Source organism: Rhamphochromis longiceps, linkage group LG22 (genome assembly GCF_057381845.1).
Source record: "Rhamphochromis longiceps isolate RC_006_pf linkage group LG22, R_longiceps_female_GT1.1, whole genome shotgun sequence".
Taxonomy (NCBI): Eukaryota; Metazoa; Chordata; class Actinopteri; order Cichliformes; family Cichlidae; genus Rhamphochromis; species Rhamphochromis longiceps.
This window is the reverse complement of record NC_140577.1, coordinates 7,946,192-7,965,031: the sequence shown is the minus strand read 5'-3', so window position 1 is coordinate 7,965,031 and position 18,840 is coordinate 7,946,192. Positions and strand designations below refer to the sequence as shown.

Here is an 18,840-nt window from a genome sequence, read left to right as displayed (position 1 = left end):
TTCTTGTTGTAATTGCTACCTGTCTGGTTGATCAAAACCCAAAAGTGCAGACAAATTAAGTCTTAGTGCAAAAGGCAGTGGACACCCTCAACCGGTCCCCAGTCTGTTGCCCATGTCGAAAAAACAAAAACTTATAATTGCATCATAAACTTTGAAATGTTATTTATTTACAGTTGTTGGGAAAATACACCCCAGAAATAATAATGTTGATTGGCAGTAGGTTTTACGGATCAGGAGTTAATAAAAAATGATCTGGTCTTAAACACATCTTGAAATTAGATAAATATTATCTCAGATAAATAACAAAACATAACTTGCTACACAAAATACAAAAAGAGTGTGAAAAAAAGTACATCATTACTGCCTCCATAGGAATTAAGAGGCTAAGCAGCTGCTAATCAAATGCACTTGAATAGCTGATCATCAGCAAGTGTGAGCACCTCTATAAAAGTAGAAGTTTTGGCAGTTCCCTGCTCTGGAGCTTTCAGGTGTGTGTTAATGCAGTGCCATGGTGGAAGGACATCAGCAATGATCTCGAAGAAGCACTTGTTCCAACAGTCTTGGAAGTTTGTAAAGGATATTTCTAAACATTTTGAAGCTCATCATTCTACGCTGAGAAAGATTAGTCAGTCACAAGTGGAAAATACGTCATAGCGTTACTATGAGAGGACATCCCAGCAAATTTTCCCCAAGGAGTAATGCTTAGAGAAACTTTGATATATGAGCTACAGCTCAGACTCTACAGGCCTCATTTAGCTTGTTAAATGTTAAATTCTCAATTTGCTGTTCATACCGCCGTAGTGCAGGCAAAATGAAAGGGTGTTTGTTCAGGGTCTTAAAAATATTAGAACACACGCACACACACACAAACATCATGGAAACACCCCACTCTGCACAATCAGACACACATGCATCCCAGATGCATCACTGTAAAATAGTCTCTTTAAAAGAAAAAAAAAAGATAACTATATAAATAAAGAACTGAGTAAGAAAGATAACTAATTAAAACTAATTCTAAAGACTGCTGGGTATAGTACTGTACATAACCAAATCAACAGTTCAGCATTCTAACAGCTTGTGGGAGGAAGCTGTTGGAGGCTTCCTCCAACAGCTATAACCGTTTGCCTGATGGCAACAGTTCAAAGAATTGAGGGAGTGTGAGGAGTCATTCACCATTTTCAGTGCACTGCTCCTGCTGTGGCTCTCGAAAAGCTCTTGGACAGAGGGGAGGGAAACTCCAAGGGCCTTCTGAGCTGCTCTAACTATCCTCTGCAGTGCTGTTTTGTCTGACATACTGCAGTTGGAATACCACGCTGATATACATGTACCGTATGTCAGAACATGCCTCTGTCAAAAAGTCCTGAGGATGCTGGAGGGGACAGAGGCTTGTTTCACCCAGTCCCTGCTGGGCCCATTTTCTGATCACTGAGATGCTCTTGTCCCAGCTCAGGTGCTTCGAGATCTGAACACCTAAGAACCTGATGTCTTCTACTCTCTCCACTGGGCAGTCGCTGATACTGAGAGGAGCGTGCTGGATCCGTATCTTCCGGATTATTCACTCTACACCAGCCCACAAGACGTTCAACTTCTTTCCTGTACATTGATTCATCATTTCTGCAAATCAGTCCCACCACTGTGATATCATCTTCATACTTAATAACTAGGTTCCCCTCATATCTGGATACACAGTCATGTGTTAACAACCTGAACAACAGTGGCCTGAGAACACATCCTTGAGGAGATCCAGCGCTCAGCATGGTGGGTTTGGAGATGTTTCTCCCAAGACGTGTGGTGTTCAGCCCCAGTAAGTGGAGTTTCTCTAGTAGTCTCTGTGGAATGGTGGTGTTAAACACTGAGCTAAAATCAATATATAGGAGTATGGCATAGGTCCAGATGGGGGATGTCTGAGTGCAAGGTGGTGGTTAATGCATCCTCTGTGGAGTGGTTAGGATGATAAGCAAACTGGAGCAGGTCAATTGATGCAGGAAGGGTGGCTGTGATGTGTGGTTTGATAAGCTGTTCAAAACACTTCATCACAGTTGGCGTCAATGCGACGGAACTGTAGCCATTTAGACAAGATAAAACTGGTTTCTCTGCTATTGGCACTATGGTGGATATTTTGAAGCATCTCGGTGCGGTGGCGTGACTGAGGGAGACGTTAAAAATATCATTTAGGACATGTGCCAGCTCACCAGTGCAGTCCCTGAGCACATGTCCTGGGATGTTATCTGGACCTGCAGCTTTCCGTGGGTTGACCCTGGCTAGGGTCCTCTGGTATCTGCTGCACTTATAATAACAGCTGGCCCTGTAGATAATGGAGGAGAACCCACTTTCCCTCTGTATGTTCGGTTTGATGCCTGGAAGCATGCAAAGAAGTTATTGAACCTGTCCGGAAGAGAAGCATCATCTTTATTGACCCCTTGCAATTCATCAGTGCCTGTACTCCCTGCCATGTTCATCTGGTGTTTCCTGTCTCGCAGAGGTGTCTCTCGCAGACCTGGCCACAGGGAGAGCAGTCTCATGCTCCACCAGGGTCTCTGGTTGCCACGTGCAGTGAAGGCCTTAACTACAGTGACATCCTCTTAGCAATGTAGCTGTTTACTGCCTCTGCGTGCTCTATGTTTATCTGGTCTCCCTGCGAGGCTGCTGTCTTGAACACCCCCCATTCGGTGTTCCTAAAGCAGTCTTTAGTGCCGAGGCTGTCCTGAGGCTGCCAGATCCTGGTCTGTTTTCTCACTGGTCTGCTGCACTTCCAGAATGGTTTGTAAGCAGGCTCAAGCGTAACAGAAAGGTGATCAGAGTGGGTGAGGTGGGGGTTTGCTTATTATAAGTACATGGAGAGTACCTGTGTTGAAGAACAACGTCATGTCATTGCTCAAAGACATTTTGATAACAATCTCTTTCCTGGAAGGGGTTTGTTACTTTACATTTCTTTTAAATACCTTGAAGGTGTTTTGTTGGATTCAAGTCAGGTGAAATAGTTAAAACAACTTTTTTCTTTTTGTTCTTGAAACACTCGTGTGATTTTTGACAATGTGCTTTGGATGATTATCATGCTGAAATATTTCTATGATGTCAGGCTTCTGAAGGTAAACAGCGGTTTGGCATTCGTGATTCCATCTGTAAAGTCATGAGGACACCCTTCGAATTATTTCATATTTATGAATATTACACCCACTTTGGTGAATTTAATTAAGCAATCTTTCTATGCATTGTTTGGATTTTTTAAATAGACATAGTCTAAAGGAAAACGGGCCACCAAGAGACTGGTCTGTAATCTGTCAGTGAACTATGTTTGACATTATTATTATTATTATTATTATTATTATTATTATTATTATTATTATTTACTGTTTGCCAGTTTTAGATCTGTTTTCTTTTTATGGTTCAAGGCACAAATTAGTTGAATAGGAAATCTACAATTAATATAAGGTTGCAAGCATCATAAGGAGTTTTATTTATCATTGTTATGATCACAGACAGTTTTGCAAACACTCAAAGACTGAAATGCGAAGCACTACTGTACGATATGTTTTATAAATGAAACGTGGAATAACATGACAATAACAGAATAACATGAAGACCACTTCAAGAGCACATTGTGCAAGTGGAGAATGATTGCACTTTAATGCAAATTTAATCCAACGGTCATGAAACGGTGTGAAAAAGTCAAAGGCTACACAAAGACCATATTTACTGAAGGACTGAACAAATGCAAAACGTGTATAACTTTGCATACTTTAGCTTTTTATAGCTCCACTTCTTCCTCCACATGTTCATCGCTAATTACGTCCCGTGTTCATGGAGCCATTATTTATCACGGTTTTTGACTCACTTTCGCTTTTGTTTTTAAATGCAGACATCTTGAAAATCTGATAAATGCAGCAAAAACTTCTTCCAGTCTCCTCCCAGTTTCAGGTGAGGGGCGGGACCCTGAGCACGTTATAAAAAGGTAGTGCGCGTCCCTGAACTGACAGTTTCCCAATCAACAGGTAAACAAAATTTTCTCACAGCAGGTGAGTTTTGTTCACTTAAATGTCACACTGGAAAATGGAAAATACAATTTTTTAAAATAATATTTGTTTTAATAATTGTACATTTTACCACATATATTTATTCTATGGCTGTCAATAAATTTCAATTATATTTTTGTTATAAATAGTACTTTTGTGTCACGTGATTCACAATCGGTCGAGAGAGGGGCGCAGGTGAGGCAGCAAAGTAACCTGGGAGCTCTTCAGGATGGAGGTCAAGTGGAAGGCTGCAGCTCTCCTCTTCGCTCTTTGGTGTTGCTGCGGTAAGTTAAGTCAACTTCTATTCTAAACTCAGTTGTTTTAGCTCGCTGTTCACACTCGAGGAAAAAAGATTTCTCATGCGGTTTTAATTCAATTTTGCAGATGCTCAGCGCATAACCTCCGTGTCCCCACGCATAGGAAGCGTCAATGGAGCCACACGACTCACCATTCAAGGAGATGGTAGGAGATCCGTAATGAGGTTTAGAAGTAAATTTAAAAAGTAGTGTGGGCATTATTTTACTTTGTAAAACAAGTTATGATGGATTCTTAGATATAAGTCAATTTTAAGCTATTCTGTAGCTAAAAGATGCAGCTGAAGAAGATTTGTTAATGCAGTTGTAACTGTCCTGAGAGTCCTTGTGCCTGCTGGCCTGGTGGGATGATGCTGAAAGATGTGACTCTAAGCCTCAAAAACAATTACCTTCTGAGATTTTGTTGCCCCCTTTTTTCCCTTCCAGGTTTTGCACAGGAGCGGCAGTTCCAGCTGAATCCAGTAGACGACATGTTTGGAAACCGTGTGACCCTGGTGTCAAACACCCTGTCAGTCCCCTGTGATGTGGAGAGAGACTCCACACACCGCAACCAGATTATGTGCTACACCAGGTACAGTCCAGGCATACTTTAGCAGCACGTCTGTATTTACTTATTTCACAAGTTACTTAATTATTTCACAGGCACTTTATATTGTCACTTAAAGACCCTACAATAATACAGAAAAAAACCCAACAATCGGACGAAAAGCTATGAGCAAATACTTGGCAACAGCAGGATAAAAAACTCCATTTTAACAGGAAGAAACCTACGGCAAAGCCAGGCTCAGGGGAGGCGCAGTCATCTGCTGCAAGTGGTTGGGGGTGAGGGAAGGGAGACAGGAAATAAAACACTTTGCCTAAAATAAGTTCCCCTCTGAGCGCCCCTAGTCGTCCTTGTGAATAAAAGATTAATTAACTTTCTAGATAACTTAGCTATAATAGCTGTTGTTTAATACTGGTTAATTGATTAGTCCTTGCATATTGGCTCATTTTTACCAAAACTTTGTACTGTATGCATAATGTATGTATGTGTAATTGTATAGAATCTATATTTGCATATTATTGCATAAAGCTAGAAAGTGGAATTTTATTCCAGTTTTTCATTTTTTATATTACATTTAAAAATAACACAACACAACTTGTACAAACCCCCTGCAGAAGTACTCTGTAATATGAGTCTTAACACTGAGTATTTGTTTAGTTAGGAGTCTGGCTGTTGATGTTCAATATACTGAATATTATAATGATGGCTCTTTTTTAAAGCTACTTCCTGCATGTCATTGCCATCTAAAATCATTTCTTTGTCTCTCACAGACCCATGCCATATGATTATTATGAAATCCATGTCAGCGTGGATGGTGTTCCCATTCCAGACAACAGCAAGTGCCGTTATAGTTCGCTCTGCATCTTTACAGTAAGTCTGTGTGCAACACATACTTTCATTTATCTGTGTTTTGGATTTGTTGTGGTCATTGGTTTTTTTATCACCTTTACTTTAACTCTTTTCAGACTGTTTGGTATCGCACGCCTACTATTGGATCTCTGAGTCCAGTCAGTGGTCCTCCAGGTAACGTGTGTGCTGCATTCAGTTATTTTACTGAGTTCACTTTGAACTTTTGTTAAACCCACTCTAATGACATGGCAGGCACATTGGTGACCGTGTATGGACGTATCTTTACCGATGTATATGGAAGCAACACAGACTTGAGCTCAAATGGAATCAACGCCAGATTTCTGAGGTAGAAAATGTTAAAATAACTGAAATTGTATTTCTGTAAACCAATTAATCTTACCAAAGCAGCAAAAAGCAATTTTATAAAATGAAAAAAGGTCACGATTTGAAGATAATCTGTTAATATTCTGTAACAGATCCAGCCTCATCCATCAGTTTTCTTAAACTTTATTTGTACACCTCTGTAATCTTCTTTTTATTGCAGATCCTACATGGGAGGAATGCCTTGTGATCTGCTTAAACCCAACTCAGATGAACGGTAAGTTGTTCACCTGCGTGCTTTCTACATTGAATATATTCAGAGCACTATAAAAGAAAAGAAAAGTTATTTCATTTTTTGCACAATATATCTTAAGGTATAACCTCCAACTGGTTTCTCAATCTTCACAAATGGGATACATGAGCTGCAAAATGACGGGGACGTTTGTTGGTAGGCTGGCTTTCTTCACACTGAAATTACAGCTCTTCTTAATATATGTCACTTTCAAGTTTTCCAAACAACCCTTTAGTAATATATTGTGTATCCAACAGGTCATCAAAACCTGAGTTACATTCTTGATGCAGACTTTGGGAGGTAAAACACTTCAATTGTTTAATGTAAAATTTGTGGCTTCTGAACATTTTTAGCTGTTGCAGATGATAAACTGAAAATTGTGCTGAGAAGAAGCCATTCTTTTTTCTTTATAATCTGTAGGAGTCAGGCAGTGAAGAAGCTCTACAGGGTTTCAGCTTTGGGCAAGCTGTCCATGTTTCAGACCTTTGCAGGTACTTAGGAGAGCAGATATTTGTTGTTCACGATGATTCAGTTCTTACATTTAGTATTTATTCCTTGTTTTTGTCTTTTTCTTAGAGGTGACAGGGGTCTTTCCTTCAGAGGGTAGCATCATGGGTGGAACTCTGTTGACTGTTCAGGGTCGTTTTTTTGACGAAACTGATCAACCAGCACGCGTTCTCGTTGGAGGTAATCGTCACCATCGGAACAGAAACGCATAAAAACACTAACCAGCAACAGCCGTGTCAACTTGTTTTCAGCACAAAGTGTTCAGTATGAATGGATGAATGATACACGCGTTTCCACTAAACAAATTTCTATGTGTTGTTCAAACTACAAGGCACGCAAAGGTAATTATCCTTGTCAACACAGCAGCATGTCAGCATGCGTTGAAAACAAAACCACTGACTTGTCAGACAGCAGAGGAAATAACTTTCCAAAGCACAGAAGCACAGCACACCATGACAAAAATGCTGCTTTTCCAAGGGCTTTGTGAGTCATGTAGTATGCTGCTGACTTTCAGTTATGGTACATATGCAATAATAATAGATGTGAGACTGTAACTGAACTGTAAGACCCAATATGTAGACAACAGATATGGAATCACCATTTAAAGGCATTCCTCTCCACAAAGATAACGATACAGATCACTAAATTCAGGTGTTTGCAATGCATTGGAAATGTATGTCAGCTGTGATGTGACACACAAATGATCAGTAACAGACTGGAGAGTGTAATGTGGAGACGAATTATTTTTTTTATGAGCTTTACAGTTAGAAAATATGAAACCAAACAGTAATTTATTCTCTAAGTATTTATATATTTGCATATTTGAAGTTATAGATGATTTTAAAGATGTTAAATGCAGAAATAGCCATTGAATTGTCAGCTACAAAACATTACCAGTTAGAAAATTGTACAAATGTATGATGGTAGAAAGAAACAAAGAAATAAAATCTAAGTGGTGATGGAAAAAAAACATATTTGCAGAAAAATATATTCATACATCGTAATAAATTAGATTTATATTTATTTTTAAATAAGTTACAAAATGACTAACGGGAAGAAATAAAAAATATATTAAACCAGCTGAAAAATAAGTAAAGAAAACCTACAACACACGTGAATTTTATAATAGATTATATTATTGTGTTTTTGTTTTAAAGGTAGACTTTTAAAGTTAAAGCTGGATTATAGGTGGCGGTTACATGGACTTAAATGTCATTGAAGTACCTTGATACTCATTGATGTACTTACATACAATACTTTGTATTAATTGTGCTTTCTACCACCGTCGAGTGGTTGTAAAATGTTTCAAAATTCTACATGTTAGGTAAATAAACCCCCCACATGAAAACATGCTTTATTCAGCTCTGCTGTTTTTTTCTGCATGTGTGTGTAAAGTTGATGTGAGCTAAAATGTACCTTTAGCCGCTGACGTTTGATATTTTTCCACAGGCCTGCCTTGTGAAGTCCAGAGTGTGGACGATGACAGAATCACATGCAAGACTGCAGAACACCAGATGAACAAGAACGCAGCAGTCTACCCGGGTGAGAACGTGCCGTCTCCTCTGATGTGTTTGTCTTTTAACCGGCACTTGTTTTGATCCATCCTGCCGCTGTCATACCGTGTAATTATCTAAGTAACACATGAGAATCTGTGGACAACTTGAAGAGTGGAAGAATTTAAAGTATCTATTTGTCAACAAATCTGCTGTCTTAGAGATTTCATCTTGTTCTTGTCACCTTTTATCAAGACTATGACTTTGATGTGCTGTGTGCTGGAATGAGATAATCATTCCAGCACAAACAATCACTTTAATCGTGCATCACAGAAAAGTTCTCAGTCACGATGACGTGAATGGAAAAAAACACACACATGCCTTTTAATGTTTTTCAATTTCTACCACTGTTTCTATCAGGAACATAATCACCTTTAACTTTTCTTTAAATACACATTGGTTCCCTGGATGTTTTATCTTTGTCATATTTCAGCATACACAAACAGACCTAAAAACTGACTGTACAGGCAGGCTTAAATATAAAGCACACCCTTTACTGGTGGATAGGAAGCAATAGAAACTACAAAAAGTGAGAGAAGAATAACAAATCCATGCTATGTTTGCACAAAGGGCTAATTCGGGAAAGAAGACAGAGCTGTGAAAACACACATATCCAAGTAATTCAGGTGATTAAACAAGAGGAAACCAAATATAAGACATAAATGACAAGTAACTAGTAAACAAATAGTGAAAGCCATAACTAAATGGGGAAATACAGAAACATAAAATAACTTTCTGTAGCAGAAGAGACACAGGAGGATGAAACACTGAGGGAATAAATTAAAATAACAGAAGCTGGAAGTAAACACTCAAAACTGAGGCCAAGGAATAACATCAAGATGAAAATCTACACAGTAAGACAACTAATAACCAAACATAAAAATATTTAATAATAAATACAACTTGAAAGTCCCAAAACTGAAAGCTCTGGTGGTGACATCACCGTATCGAAGAGGTGGCTGACACAAACACATTGTAGCATATGAAAGGTCTCCAAGTTCTATCAGTGAAGACCAGATCCTGATCCACAGCTGTGTACTTCACTTAAATATTCATAGAATGAAGGTTAAATATTGTATTAAAGTTATTTGTACAAAGTCCATGTTGAGTCTGAGGGGGTCGGTTAGGAATTCGGGTGATCTGTTATGACCCATATACCATCTTAATCTTTAACGACTTGTTATTTATTGTTCCTTTGCTGTAAAATTTGCTTCAAGATGCACAAAACTTATTTAAATGGATTACCAGCTTCTGCATTTACCAAATATGTATTTCAAAAAAATGCTCTTGACAGATTAATCAGATCTGGGCTATGAGGAGATACTGTTGTCCAAAAAAAAAAAATCCTTTCACCAGAGATTGGTGAGATCTGATGATAAAAAATAACTCACCTGTCCTTTGTGTTAAAACGGGGTCAAAAGGCAGCCGTACCGGCTCGCTGCATGCTTGCCTTTTCTGTTTTTATTTGCTTTGCGTTTTCCGTGTTTGTCTGATTCAGGCCAGTCTGGTTTTCATCTGTCGCCACTGGGATTTTATTTTGTAACACTCTGTTGACTTTTCAGTATTTGAAATGAGTTCATGTTTTTCATTATTTACTTCGTTTGTAGCTTTTCTCACACTTGTAAGCCTTTTATCTTACTGTTGTTCATCTTGACTGATTTTAGTATTTAGCTCAGGGACAAAAGCAGTGTGGCCCTGAAATACATTAACATTGTTGCTGATATTAGTCTATTGATTGCTTTTATCATAGATTATTATGCTAATATGCCATCTCTTTGGCATTTCATTTTCTTTCCTTGATTAAGCGACTAACTGTTTTTGCATACCTCATTTTTACTTTTTATGTGAAGGCGGAAGAGGCTTGAAAATGGAGGTGTGGAACAACTCGCGGCCCTCTTCTCTCAGCAATATTTGGAGCTACAACAAGAACACAACTGGCTACTGGTCTCAGTGGATCGACTCCATGCCCTACGTCTTCCCCAGAGAAATGGATTACTTCACCACACGATTTACAGGCTTCTTTGTCCCTCCTGCCACCGGCAACTACACGATATACTTGAACTGTGATGATCGATGTGATCTCTATCTCAGCAACTCGAGCCGCCCTGAAAATAAGGTGTGACAAGATTTATTTTTTTCAAATCACAGTACAGTTTACTGTTCTTAAGTGATAATAATTTCCTAAATCCTTTACTTCAGGTTAAAGTTGCATATCAGCCATATTATGTCATTGACTACACACAACTGGCGTCACAAAAGTCACAAGTACTGGCCTTGGAGAAAGACAAACCGTAAGCCTGGCAGCCTGCAGCTTTATTTACCCCAAATCATTCATCCAAAGTATGCCAAAGATTTTATAGGCATACCTAAAATAACTATAAATGTTTTGTTTTAGGTATTACATGGAAATTCTTCAACAGGAATATGGCAGTGCAGCTACCATAAACTTGGGATTGTTCCAAGGGGAGAGTTCCTACACAGAAGACCAGACGGATGATGCTGTCAATGAAGTCCAGGACATTGGTGCTGATTACGACGTGTTTGATGAGGAGCAGGTACAGCACGTGGTAGCTACACCTTTCAGAGGTGTCATACGCCCTTACCTAAGCCTGATATCAGACTAGTGTATATAGTAATGTACTGTAGGTATGACGTTGCAACACTGTTTGTAATGCTTTAAAGTTACAGGTGACAGTGAAGGTTGCTCATTATTTGTTGTTCTAGCTATATCAATAGTTGTCTAATGGAAGCCTAGTCTAAGCTACTTCCAGCTATTTTATTAGAAATAAATCAAATGACCAATATATTCACACAGCTAAATATAATAAAGTTCTGCTGAGTCCAATATATTTTCATGGGTGTGATGAAGACCACTCAGAATGCTTCAAAATGTCTTCAAACTATATGTTTTGGTATTTTATTTGCCTGGAAGACCTCTAATGGCAGAAATGCTGTGAATGTACAACTCATCCAAAAATATCTGCAAGTCCTCCAAAAGATGTAGTCGGACGTTTGGGTAAATAAACAGGAGCATGTTTGGTTAGTTAGCTTAGAAATAAAAAAAATAGAAAGATGAGATACAGTAACATGCTACAGGTTTGAGCATTAAATAGTGTTACTATATCCCCCTCTGTTGGACAGAGCTAGGCTAGGTTTGCTCCTGTTTTGCAAAAGTTGCAAAGTGCATGGGAACACCTCTGATCTTGAATTGGATAAGCTGAAGAAAATGGATGGAATGATGTTTTTCACAGCTTTGTGCCTCATTTCTGCACATTTTCACTGTTAACCAGGTGGTTACCTTTGACATGTGGCCCGCCAATGTGGCTGGAGTCAAGGAAGTCCAGAACGTGACTGTGAGCAGCAGCTGTTCTGACGCACTCTGTAGTAGCGCCTTCTTCAGCCTCGGCTATGGACGTGCCATGACTGGTAATGTGAAAAACACTGAGTAAACTTGGATTTGGTAGCCACAAAAAAACTTGCATATCTTGGTCCAATTTGATGGAACCCCAAAATACACGTTGTTTCTTCATCTTTGCCTCGTTTAGCACCGATCGCAGTCAGCGCTTCAGCAGCTGAGGTAGAAACAGCCTTGAACGGCCTGTGGTCCATCAAACCCGACACAGTCATGGTCACCAAACAACAAAGCAGCGAAGGGTCTCACTTTATAGTCACTTTCAATTCTGACAGAGGTATGAAGAACCAAAGTGAGGCGGATGCATAAAATAATTAAAAAGAGTAAGCTTGTGTTGAGCTTTGCAACTGACTTTCTGTTGGGTGTTAAATTTGTGCGTTTTGCTCTCTTGGCTTGTAGGTGACTTTGAACCTCTTCACTTTGAGGTTTTTGGTTCGGACACCAACATCACTGTTGCTGAGGTTACCAAGGGGAGGGGCAACATGAAAACCTTCACTCTGCTCTGGGGAGGAATCCCTACAAAGCCCATCCCCTTCAATGCATCCAAATCTGAGGTCTGTATTGTAAAAAAAAAAAAAAAAAGAGTCCAGTGACCGTCTCAAGTTTAGCTTTTTTTTTTTTCTTGTCATATTATTCACAGACTGATTAGGATGAAGATTGTTGCTGAAAATAACTATCAAAGATCCTGCAAAAACTGAATTTTTACAGTTTTGTTAAAGGTGTGATGTCTTGAGGTAACTAATGCCCAGCTTGTGTGAACAGGTTCAGTCGGCTCTGGAAGACCTGATGAAAGCAGAGTGTCCGGGGGAGATCTTGAGTTTTGAAGGCACTGATGTGAAATACTTCAAAGACTTTGAAAATGACAATTCGCAGGTTTGTGGGGACAAATAAAAATACTAAAACAGAAAAGAAATGTCTGTAAGTCTGAAACAGAAAACTGTGAGAAATGATTTCTTAAATTTTTAGAGAATTTGATTGTGGATTCTCAGTTTTCTGCTTTTTTCCATTCATCAGTTCAATATTGCAAACGAAGGGACGCCTGTAGATCACTCTGGATTCTGTGGCCGGTGGTCGCTGAAGAACGCCGAGATCCTTTTCAAGGACAGCTACACAACAGAGTCTGGAGATACATATGGACCGGTTTCATTGGACAAGCACCCAATGGTAAAATCAATCATTTATGTATTTATTGTTAATGGCATTGTGCAGCTACCTTTTTCACAAATATTCATTTAATTTTCTTCCAGCTTTGCTTTGCATACAAGGGAATGTTGAAAGATGAAGTTGGAATGAGGTTCACTTACCAGGACAGCAAAGGCAAAACGCTAACACTCACAACAAAGATCAACACTATCTTCAACAAGGGCTCCAAGTCAGTGCTAAGTCCTAAAAGTGCTTTTGATTTATCCAAAATGTGCAAAGATACTAATTACATATCGGTGCAGCGTGTAAATAAGATATTTTCTTCACAGATGGAGTTACAAATGCATGAATCTGCAAAGTTCTCTGCAGACACAATACATTGGGAGCAGATACAGTCTGCTGGAGTTCTACCTGTACAAGGATACTTCTGGTGAAGATTTCTACATAGATGTCATTCATATTGGAAAGATGGCCACTGCAATTGATGAAAATGGTACAGAGTTGGATAGTACTTATTGTTTAATTGTACAGACAGTATTCAAATATCTTAATATTCTGCTTTATGTTGTTACATATTTCTATCCTACCGTTTTGCAGAATACCTTTAAATGTATAACTTTGATGCCTGTACAGGGAGTCTTAAACACTTGTTTTCTCCCTAATTAAATATTGATAAACTTAATTTTCCTCATTTTTTATTGCACAGCTGTTCCTAACAAGAGGAGGCCCGCTCCTTTTGAGGATTCTGGTCGGTCCTTCGAGTTGATCTCCGTCAGCAAACATGCATCATCTGCTTCACGGATCAGCTATGAGATCAAAGCCACACCTCTAGACTGTGCATTTGATTTTCCACTGCTAGGCGTTGGCTTCCTGCAGGTAGGATTTAGATGTGTTAATTTAGATGTGTAAAATAGAAATATTGAATAAGAAGTCATTAGATTTCTGGAAATCACAAATGTAACGTCGGTTCAGTTCAGGTTGGCTTCGTTGTTAAAAGTCAGCAGACTAGACTAGAAGACTAGAAGCTTAGGTTTAGCAAGCTAACCTATATTCTTAATGCAACTGGGAAATTTTCAGGCCTTTTATTGTGGCTATCAAGGCAAAGATTTTGATTTCTGACTTCTTGTTATTGTTCAAAAAAGGAGATAAATCTAAACTACATTTTCACCAAGTATTAGTTATCTGATGCACTTTGGCAAATGTCTTTTTGACTCTGCGCTTAGACTTTTTACCTGCATCCAAACAATGCCTGTTAAGATGTGATTTCTTAATAGAAACTATGCTACAAACAGAAAACCAAAAAGCACAGGTTATATACATCATGTCTTGTCCCTGTCCTACAATGCTGTACATATCCAAGTGCAGAATCTGAATTTGTTTTCTTGGTCTGCAAATAATGAGAACAATTTTTGGCCGTTGAAATCCTAACTTTTTGTTAAAAAAAAAAAAAAAAATATATATATATATATATATATATATATATATATATATATATATATATATATATATATATATATATATATTGTGTTGCTAAAATTAAACGGGAGAAGAAGGGGCTTTCCCAGTCACGCCAGTACTGTGGGATCTTATTGGAGTAACCGTATGAGTTTAGGCTTGTTGGCTTGTGTTTCTTGGAAAACAAATCCACACAAAGAAAGGACAGAGGCTAAAAGTTAAGCCTGCATTCCTGTGCTATTGTGTTACGGTGTCTACGGATTGTCTCAATAACACAAACAAAAAGATGATAAAGGAAGAGTGGGTAGATATAAAGTTTCAAAATTGCCTCAGTAACAGTATTTTGAAACCAGATGTCCTGCTTAAGAGATCAGTGTTGCCTCAGCAATGTGAATGAAAGCAGTAGAAATGTACAGTGACCTGCAGCCACGCGTGCGATATAAGTTACAGTACAGAGAGGCACCTTAATGATCCTGTATGCGTGTCATGCCTCCACCTGCTCTACAGTCATTATTTGGCTAACAAATTAAAGCAGAAGCAGCACCAAAGCATAATGTCAGCTATTTCAGTTAAAGCTGACATTAATCTTTGCGCAGTTTATGTGGGTTTTCTGCTTCATGTTGTTTTAACAGGTGTTCTTTTCCCATTTAAAATCCAGCTTGTAGAACCACATTTAGTAGCAATAAGATGAAGGGTTCACATTTGACTGTTATACAGAATAGTTCATGATTACTTCAAAGACTGCATGGCGCCCAGTCCTGTGGCTGCAAAACATGATCCCAAATCATCACCCCTCCACCAGTGTGCTTGAGAATTGGTATGGGGTGTTTGTACCCATCCAAAGAAGCCATACTTGTTCAGTCTTTTTTTAATAGTACTGCCATGACATTTAATATTTACCATGCCAACTGAGGTGTACTTCTTGGTTTTACTCTTTTTAATACTTTTCTAAGCACTGCACAGTCGAACTGTGGTTTGAATTTCAATTCAATTCAATTTTATTTATATAGCGCCAAATCACAACAAAACTCGCCTCAAGGCGCTTCATAGATACAGAGAAAAGAGGGGCGGGGCCATCTGCTGCGACCGGTTGGGGTGAGAGAAGGAAAACAGGATAAAGACATGCTGTGGAAGAGAGACAGAGGTTAATAACAGATATGATTCAATGCAGAGAGGTCTGTTAACACATAGTGAGTGAGAAAGGTGACTGGAATGGAAAAACTCAATGCATCATGGGAATCCCCGCAGCCTACATCTATTGCAGCATAACTAAGGGAGGATTCAGGGTTACCTGGTCCAGTCCTAACTATATGCTTTAGCAAAAAGGAAAGTTTTAAGCCTAATCTTGAAAGTAGAGATAGTGTCTGTCTCCCGAATCCAATTTGAATTTGGGAAGATTTTGGAATTGTGTTAACACGTACCTGAATGCCACAGACTGACAAAACCTTTAAGATGAGATAAGATAAGATAAGAAGAACTTTATTTATCCTGAGGGAAATTCTTTCGTCATAAATATACAGAGGAGGTCACACTTGTTGATGATCAGTTAATCAATGGATTTGATTAGCAGCATCTGGATGCTACTTACTATCTTATTTCCTTTGAAAACAGTGAGTGAAATTCTTGTGACAGGATGTATTTACAGAATAAAGCTAGTTTACGCTGCTCATTAACATAAGTAAAGTAAATGCAGAAAAGTTAAAAAACAGCATACATCATATTGGCATTTGAACCAAACATACAATATAATGAGCACAACATCCAGAGAGTCCTTTAAACACTGTCCCACTGTCCCACAATGAGCTTAAAGTGAGTTCACTAATGATCCATTTTATGTTGATAAAAAAGGCCTTAAACCTGGCACACACTTTACAACCAGGATTAAGGTTGTAATCCTGTGATATCAACACAAATTGAAATGTGTTGATATTTTTTCTCTCCACTGTCTTTTGAAGATGTCCAACAACAGTGAGGACGCGGCTGAGTTTAAAGAAGGAGCTACCACAGTGACCATCGCCCGCCCTCACCGAGCCTCCCCTCCTCTGAACGGCACTTTTGATGCGATGATTTACGGTGGTCGAGCTGAAGGTAGCGCTGACAGACATTAGTAGAATTTGCATTGTAACAGCTGCCTTGCCTGCATCTGCGGTGTTCCACAGATAGGATTATCCAAATGGTTCAATTCTGTGTGACCTATAACTAATTACTGACTTCCACGCTACTCGTATGCCATTGTGAAGGATGACAGGTTGACATTAATCCAAAGTAAATGCACAAAAGCTCTTTTTAAAAGTTTACAAAGCTTCTGAAGGCTCAAAGAGAAAGAAACAGGGAGCTGAAGCTTCAGGTAGTGTTAGCTCTGTAACGTTATGTCTGCGTCTCTGAGGTTCACAGATGAAAAACTAATGACTTATGGTGTTTATTCTTAGATTAACGTTAGATTAAAAACATAGCACTCTAGAATCAATACATCTGCTATAGCTTCAGTTATTACTTTACCACTTTTCCACTTTGAATTCTGCTTTGAGTGTTTCTGTGATATATAAAATAGTGAAGTACTGCAGCTTCATGAGGGGAAACCTAATAGATGTGGTACAAATATCATTCATTTTGGGATATCTTTACACGGCTATCATTAAAAATGACAAAACAAGTCCTTGTTTTTAGGTTTATCTGTGGACATCAGTGAGGAGGACCTGAAGTATGCCCTAGAGGGAATTGCAGGGATGGGCCAGGTCACCGTCCAAAAGTCTGGAACCTGCAGACGTCCCCAGTGGAGCGTTAAGTGGCTCACAAAGCCAGGAGACCAACCTTTGATCCAGGTCTGACTGCACCGCTTCCTGTTGTGTTTGTGTTCCTTTATGTCTTTGCTCTTTTACCGTTTCTCTATTAAAATGTAAATTTCATTTCCCATCAAATGTATACGTTTGATAGGAAAGGCTACTTTTTCTCTAATAAAGAAAACCGCATGAAAGACCAAAACTGCCAAAATCGAGAATAAATAGAAATAAATGAAGATCTCCATCAATAACATAGTATTAAAAATGAATGTAGACTTTGTGTATAGTGACTTTTTTCTGCTAGATTAGCTAACAGCTTCATTTCTGTAATGATCTCCTGACTCAAAGCAGTCATGTGCTCTGTGACCCCAAAACACTGAATTACAGTCTGCTCATTTGCATTTTTTAAAGCAGAAAATGCATAAATAAATACAATTTGTGGAATATGCTACAGAAAATTAAATAAAAAGAAATGAACACCATATTAGCTAAATGAGGCGCTAATAGAAGTAAAAATTAATGAATGATAAAATGTTAATAAATATTAATTTATGTCACAGTTTTAAAATTTTAAACTTAGTATATTTCATTATTACATTTTATATTTTCTGGTGCATTCACTGACGTGACTTTTTGATTTTGGCACTTTTCTATAAATGTTGCTTAAAATTACTATTGTGATACAACATTAGATACCTGGAAATATCCATATTAGTAACAAAAGCTTCAATGACATGAATCCGTCATAACAACATGTACATAAAAGGTATAAACATACATCATACATTGTGATTTTCACTCGCTACAGTTCGATTACTCGTCAGTTGTCGGGGAAAATGTCATTATTTCGGCCACGGAAACACGAAAGGGAGGTCTGTGGATTCGAAGCCTGACAGGAGACTTTTTCCGAGTGTGGGAAAACAAACCACAGGTACGTCTGCGAATCAAAAAGCCTCCAGGCCAGGTGGTTTTAAGTTTCAAGTTATGTGTGTCCAACCGTCTGCTATAGCTACAGCTAATCTGTTAATGTGTTTTTGTTAGCGTGCATCCTGTAGAGCAAGTTTTGTTTTTTCTGTTTGCATAAAGCTGATGTATTGTTATATTCCGTGACTGCAGGCAGCATGTTTGACAGCAGTCTTTAATAACTGTCTCGTTATGACCGCTTGCAGGTGGAGGTTCAAATCAACGGCATCCCATCAAAGTGTTCTGGTGACTGCGGCTTTATATGGTCCGAAAAGAAAACTCCAGTCGTGACAGGAATCAGCCCTTCGCAAGGTGTTCAGTTCATCACCAAGTTACTGTTACCTGCTGTACTTTGTAACTTTAGTTCCTTTGACTCTGATCTCTTTGCACATTTAACTTTAAAAAAAATTAATTTTGTTTTAAAGTAATAAAATAAAAATGATAGTTATGATTAATAAAGAATAAATGAATTATAGAATAGATGCACAGAAATGACACAGTGAGTCAGAACTAATGTGAAGCTTAAAAAGCTGGTGAGTCTGGATTTAAATGCTGTTTGTGATGCAGTTGAACTTATCTGAAAATGGAGACAGTTGTGGAGTTTAGGAGCTCCAGCTTTGAACAAAACACCCACTAGTGAAGGGTTTGTTATCCAAAACTTGTCAATCAACACCAGTTTTTGACAGTATTCGTA

General features: G+C 38.5%; 1 protein-coding gene across 1 annotated transcript in view; it reads left to right on the top strand.

The window, feature by feature from the left end:
- The first annotated feature begins 3,926 nt into the window (after positions 1-3,926).
- The window catches only part of pkhd1l1.1 (PKHD1 like 1, tandem duplicate 1), a 44,212-nt gene continuing 29,298 nt past the window's right edge, over positions 3,927-18,840 (top strand). Inside the window, exons 1-28 of the mRNA XM_085395766.1 lie at positions 3,927-3,992; positions 4,163-4,297; positions 4,398-4,475; positions 4,754-4,898; positions 5,642-5,741; positions 5,837-5,894; positions 5,973-6,066; positions 6,265-6,318; positions 6,416-6,489; positions 6,591-6,633; positions 6,754-6,824; positions 6,910-7,020; positions 8,290-8,382; positions 10,244-10,509; positions 10,593-10,684; positions 10,789-10,948; positions 11,684-11,819; positions 11,939-12,082; positions 12,205-12,359; positions 12,568-12,678; positions 12,820-12,969; positions 13,053-13,177; positions 13,278-13,441; positions 13,655-13,824; positions 16,359-16,491; positions 17,071-17,225; positions 17,992-18,114; positions 18,353-18,458. Coding sequence (XP_085251892.1) covers positions 4,243-4,297; positions 4,398-4,475; positions 4,754-4,898; positions 5,642-5,741; positions 5,837-5,894; positions 5,973-6,066; positions 6,265-6,318; positions 6,416-6,489; positions 6,591-6,633; positions 6,754-6,824; positions 6,910-7,020; positions 8,290-8,382; positions 10,244-10,509; positions 10,593-10,684; positions 10,789-10,948; positions 11,684-11,819; positions 11,939-12,082; positions 12,205-12,359; positions 12,568-12,678; positions 12,820-12,969; positions 13,053-13,177; positions 13,278-13,441; positions 13,655-13,824; positions 16,359-16,491; positions 17,071-17,225; positions 17,992-18,114; positions 18,353-18,458 — 3,166 coding nt within the window. The 5' untranslated portion in view covers positions 3,927-3,992; positions 4,163-4,242. The remainder of the gene's footprint in view (positions 3,993-4,162; positions 4,298-4,397; positions 4,476-4,753; positions 4,899-5,641; positions 5,742-5,836; positions 5,895-5,972; positions 6,067-6,264; positions 6,319-6,415; positions 6,490-6,590; positions 6,634-6,753; positions 6,825-6,909; positions 7,021-8,289; positions 8,383-10,243; positions 10,510-10,592; positions 10,685-10,788; positions 10,949-11,683; positions 11,820-11,938; positions 12,083-12,204; positions 12,360-12,567; positions 12,679-12,819; positions 12,970-13,052; positions 13,178-13,277; positions 13,442-13,654; positions 13,825-16,358; positions 16,492-17,070; positions 17,226-17,991; positions 18,115-18,352; positions 18,459-18,840) is intronic.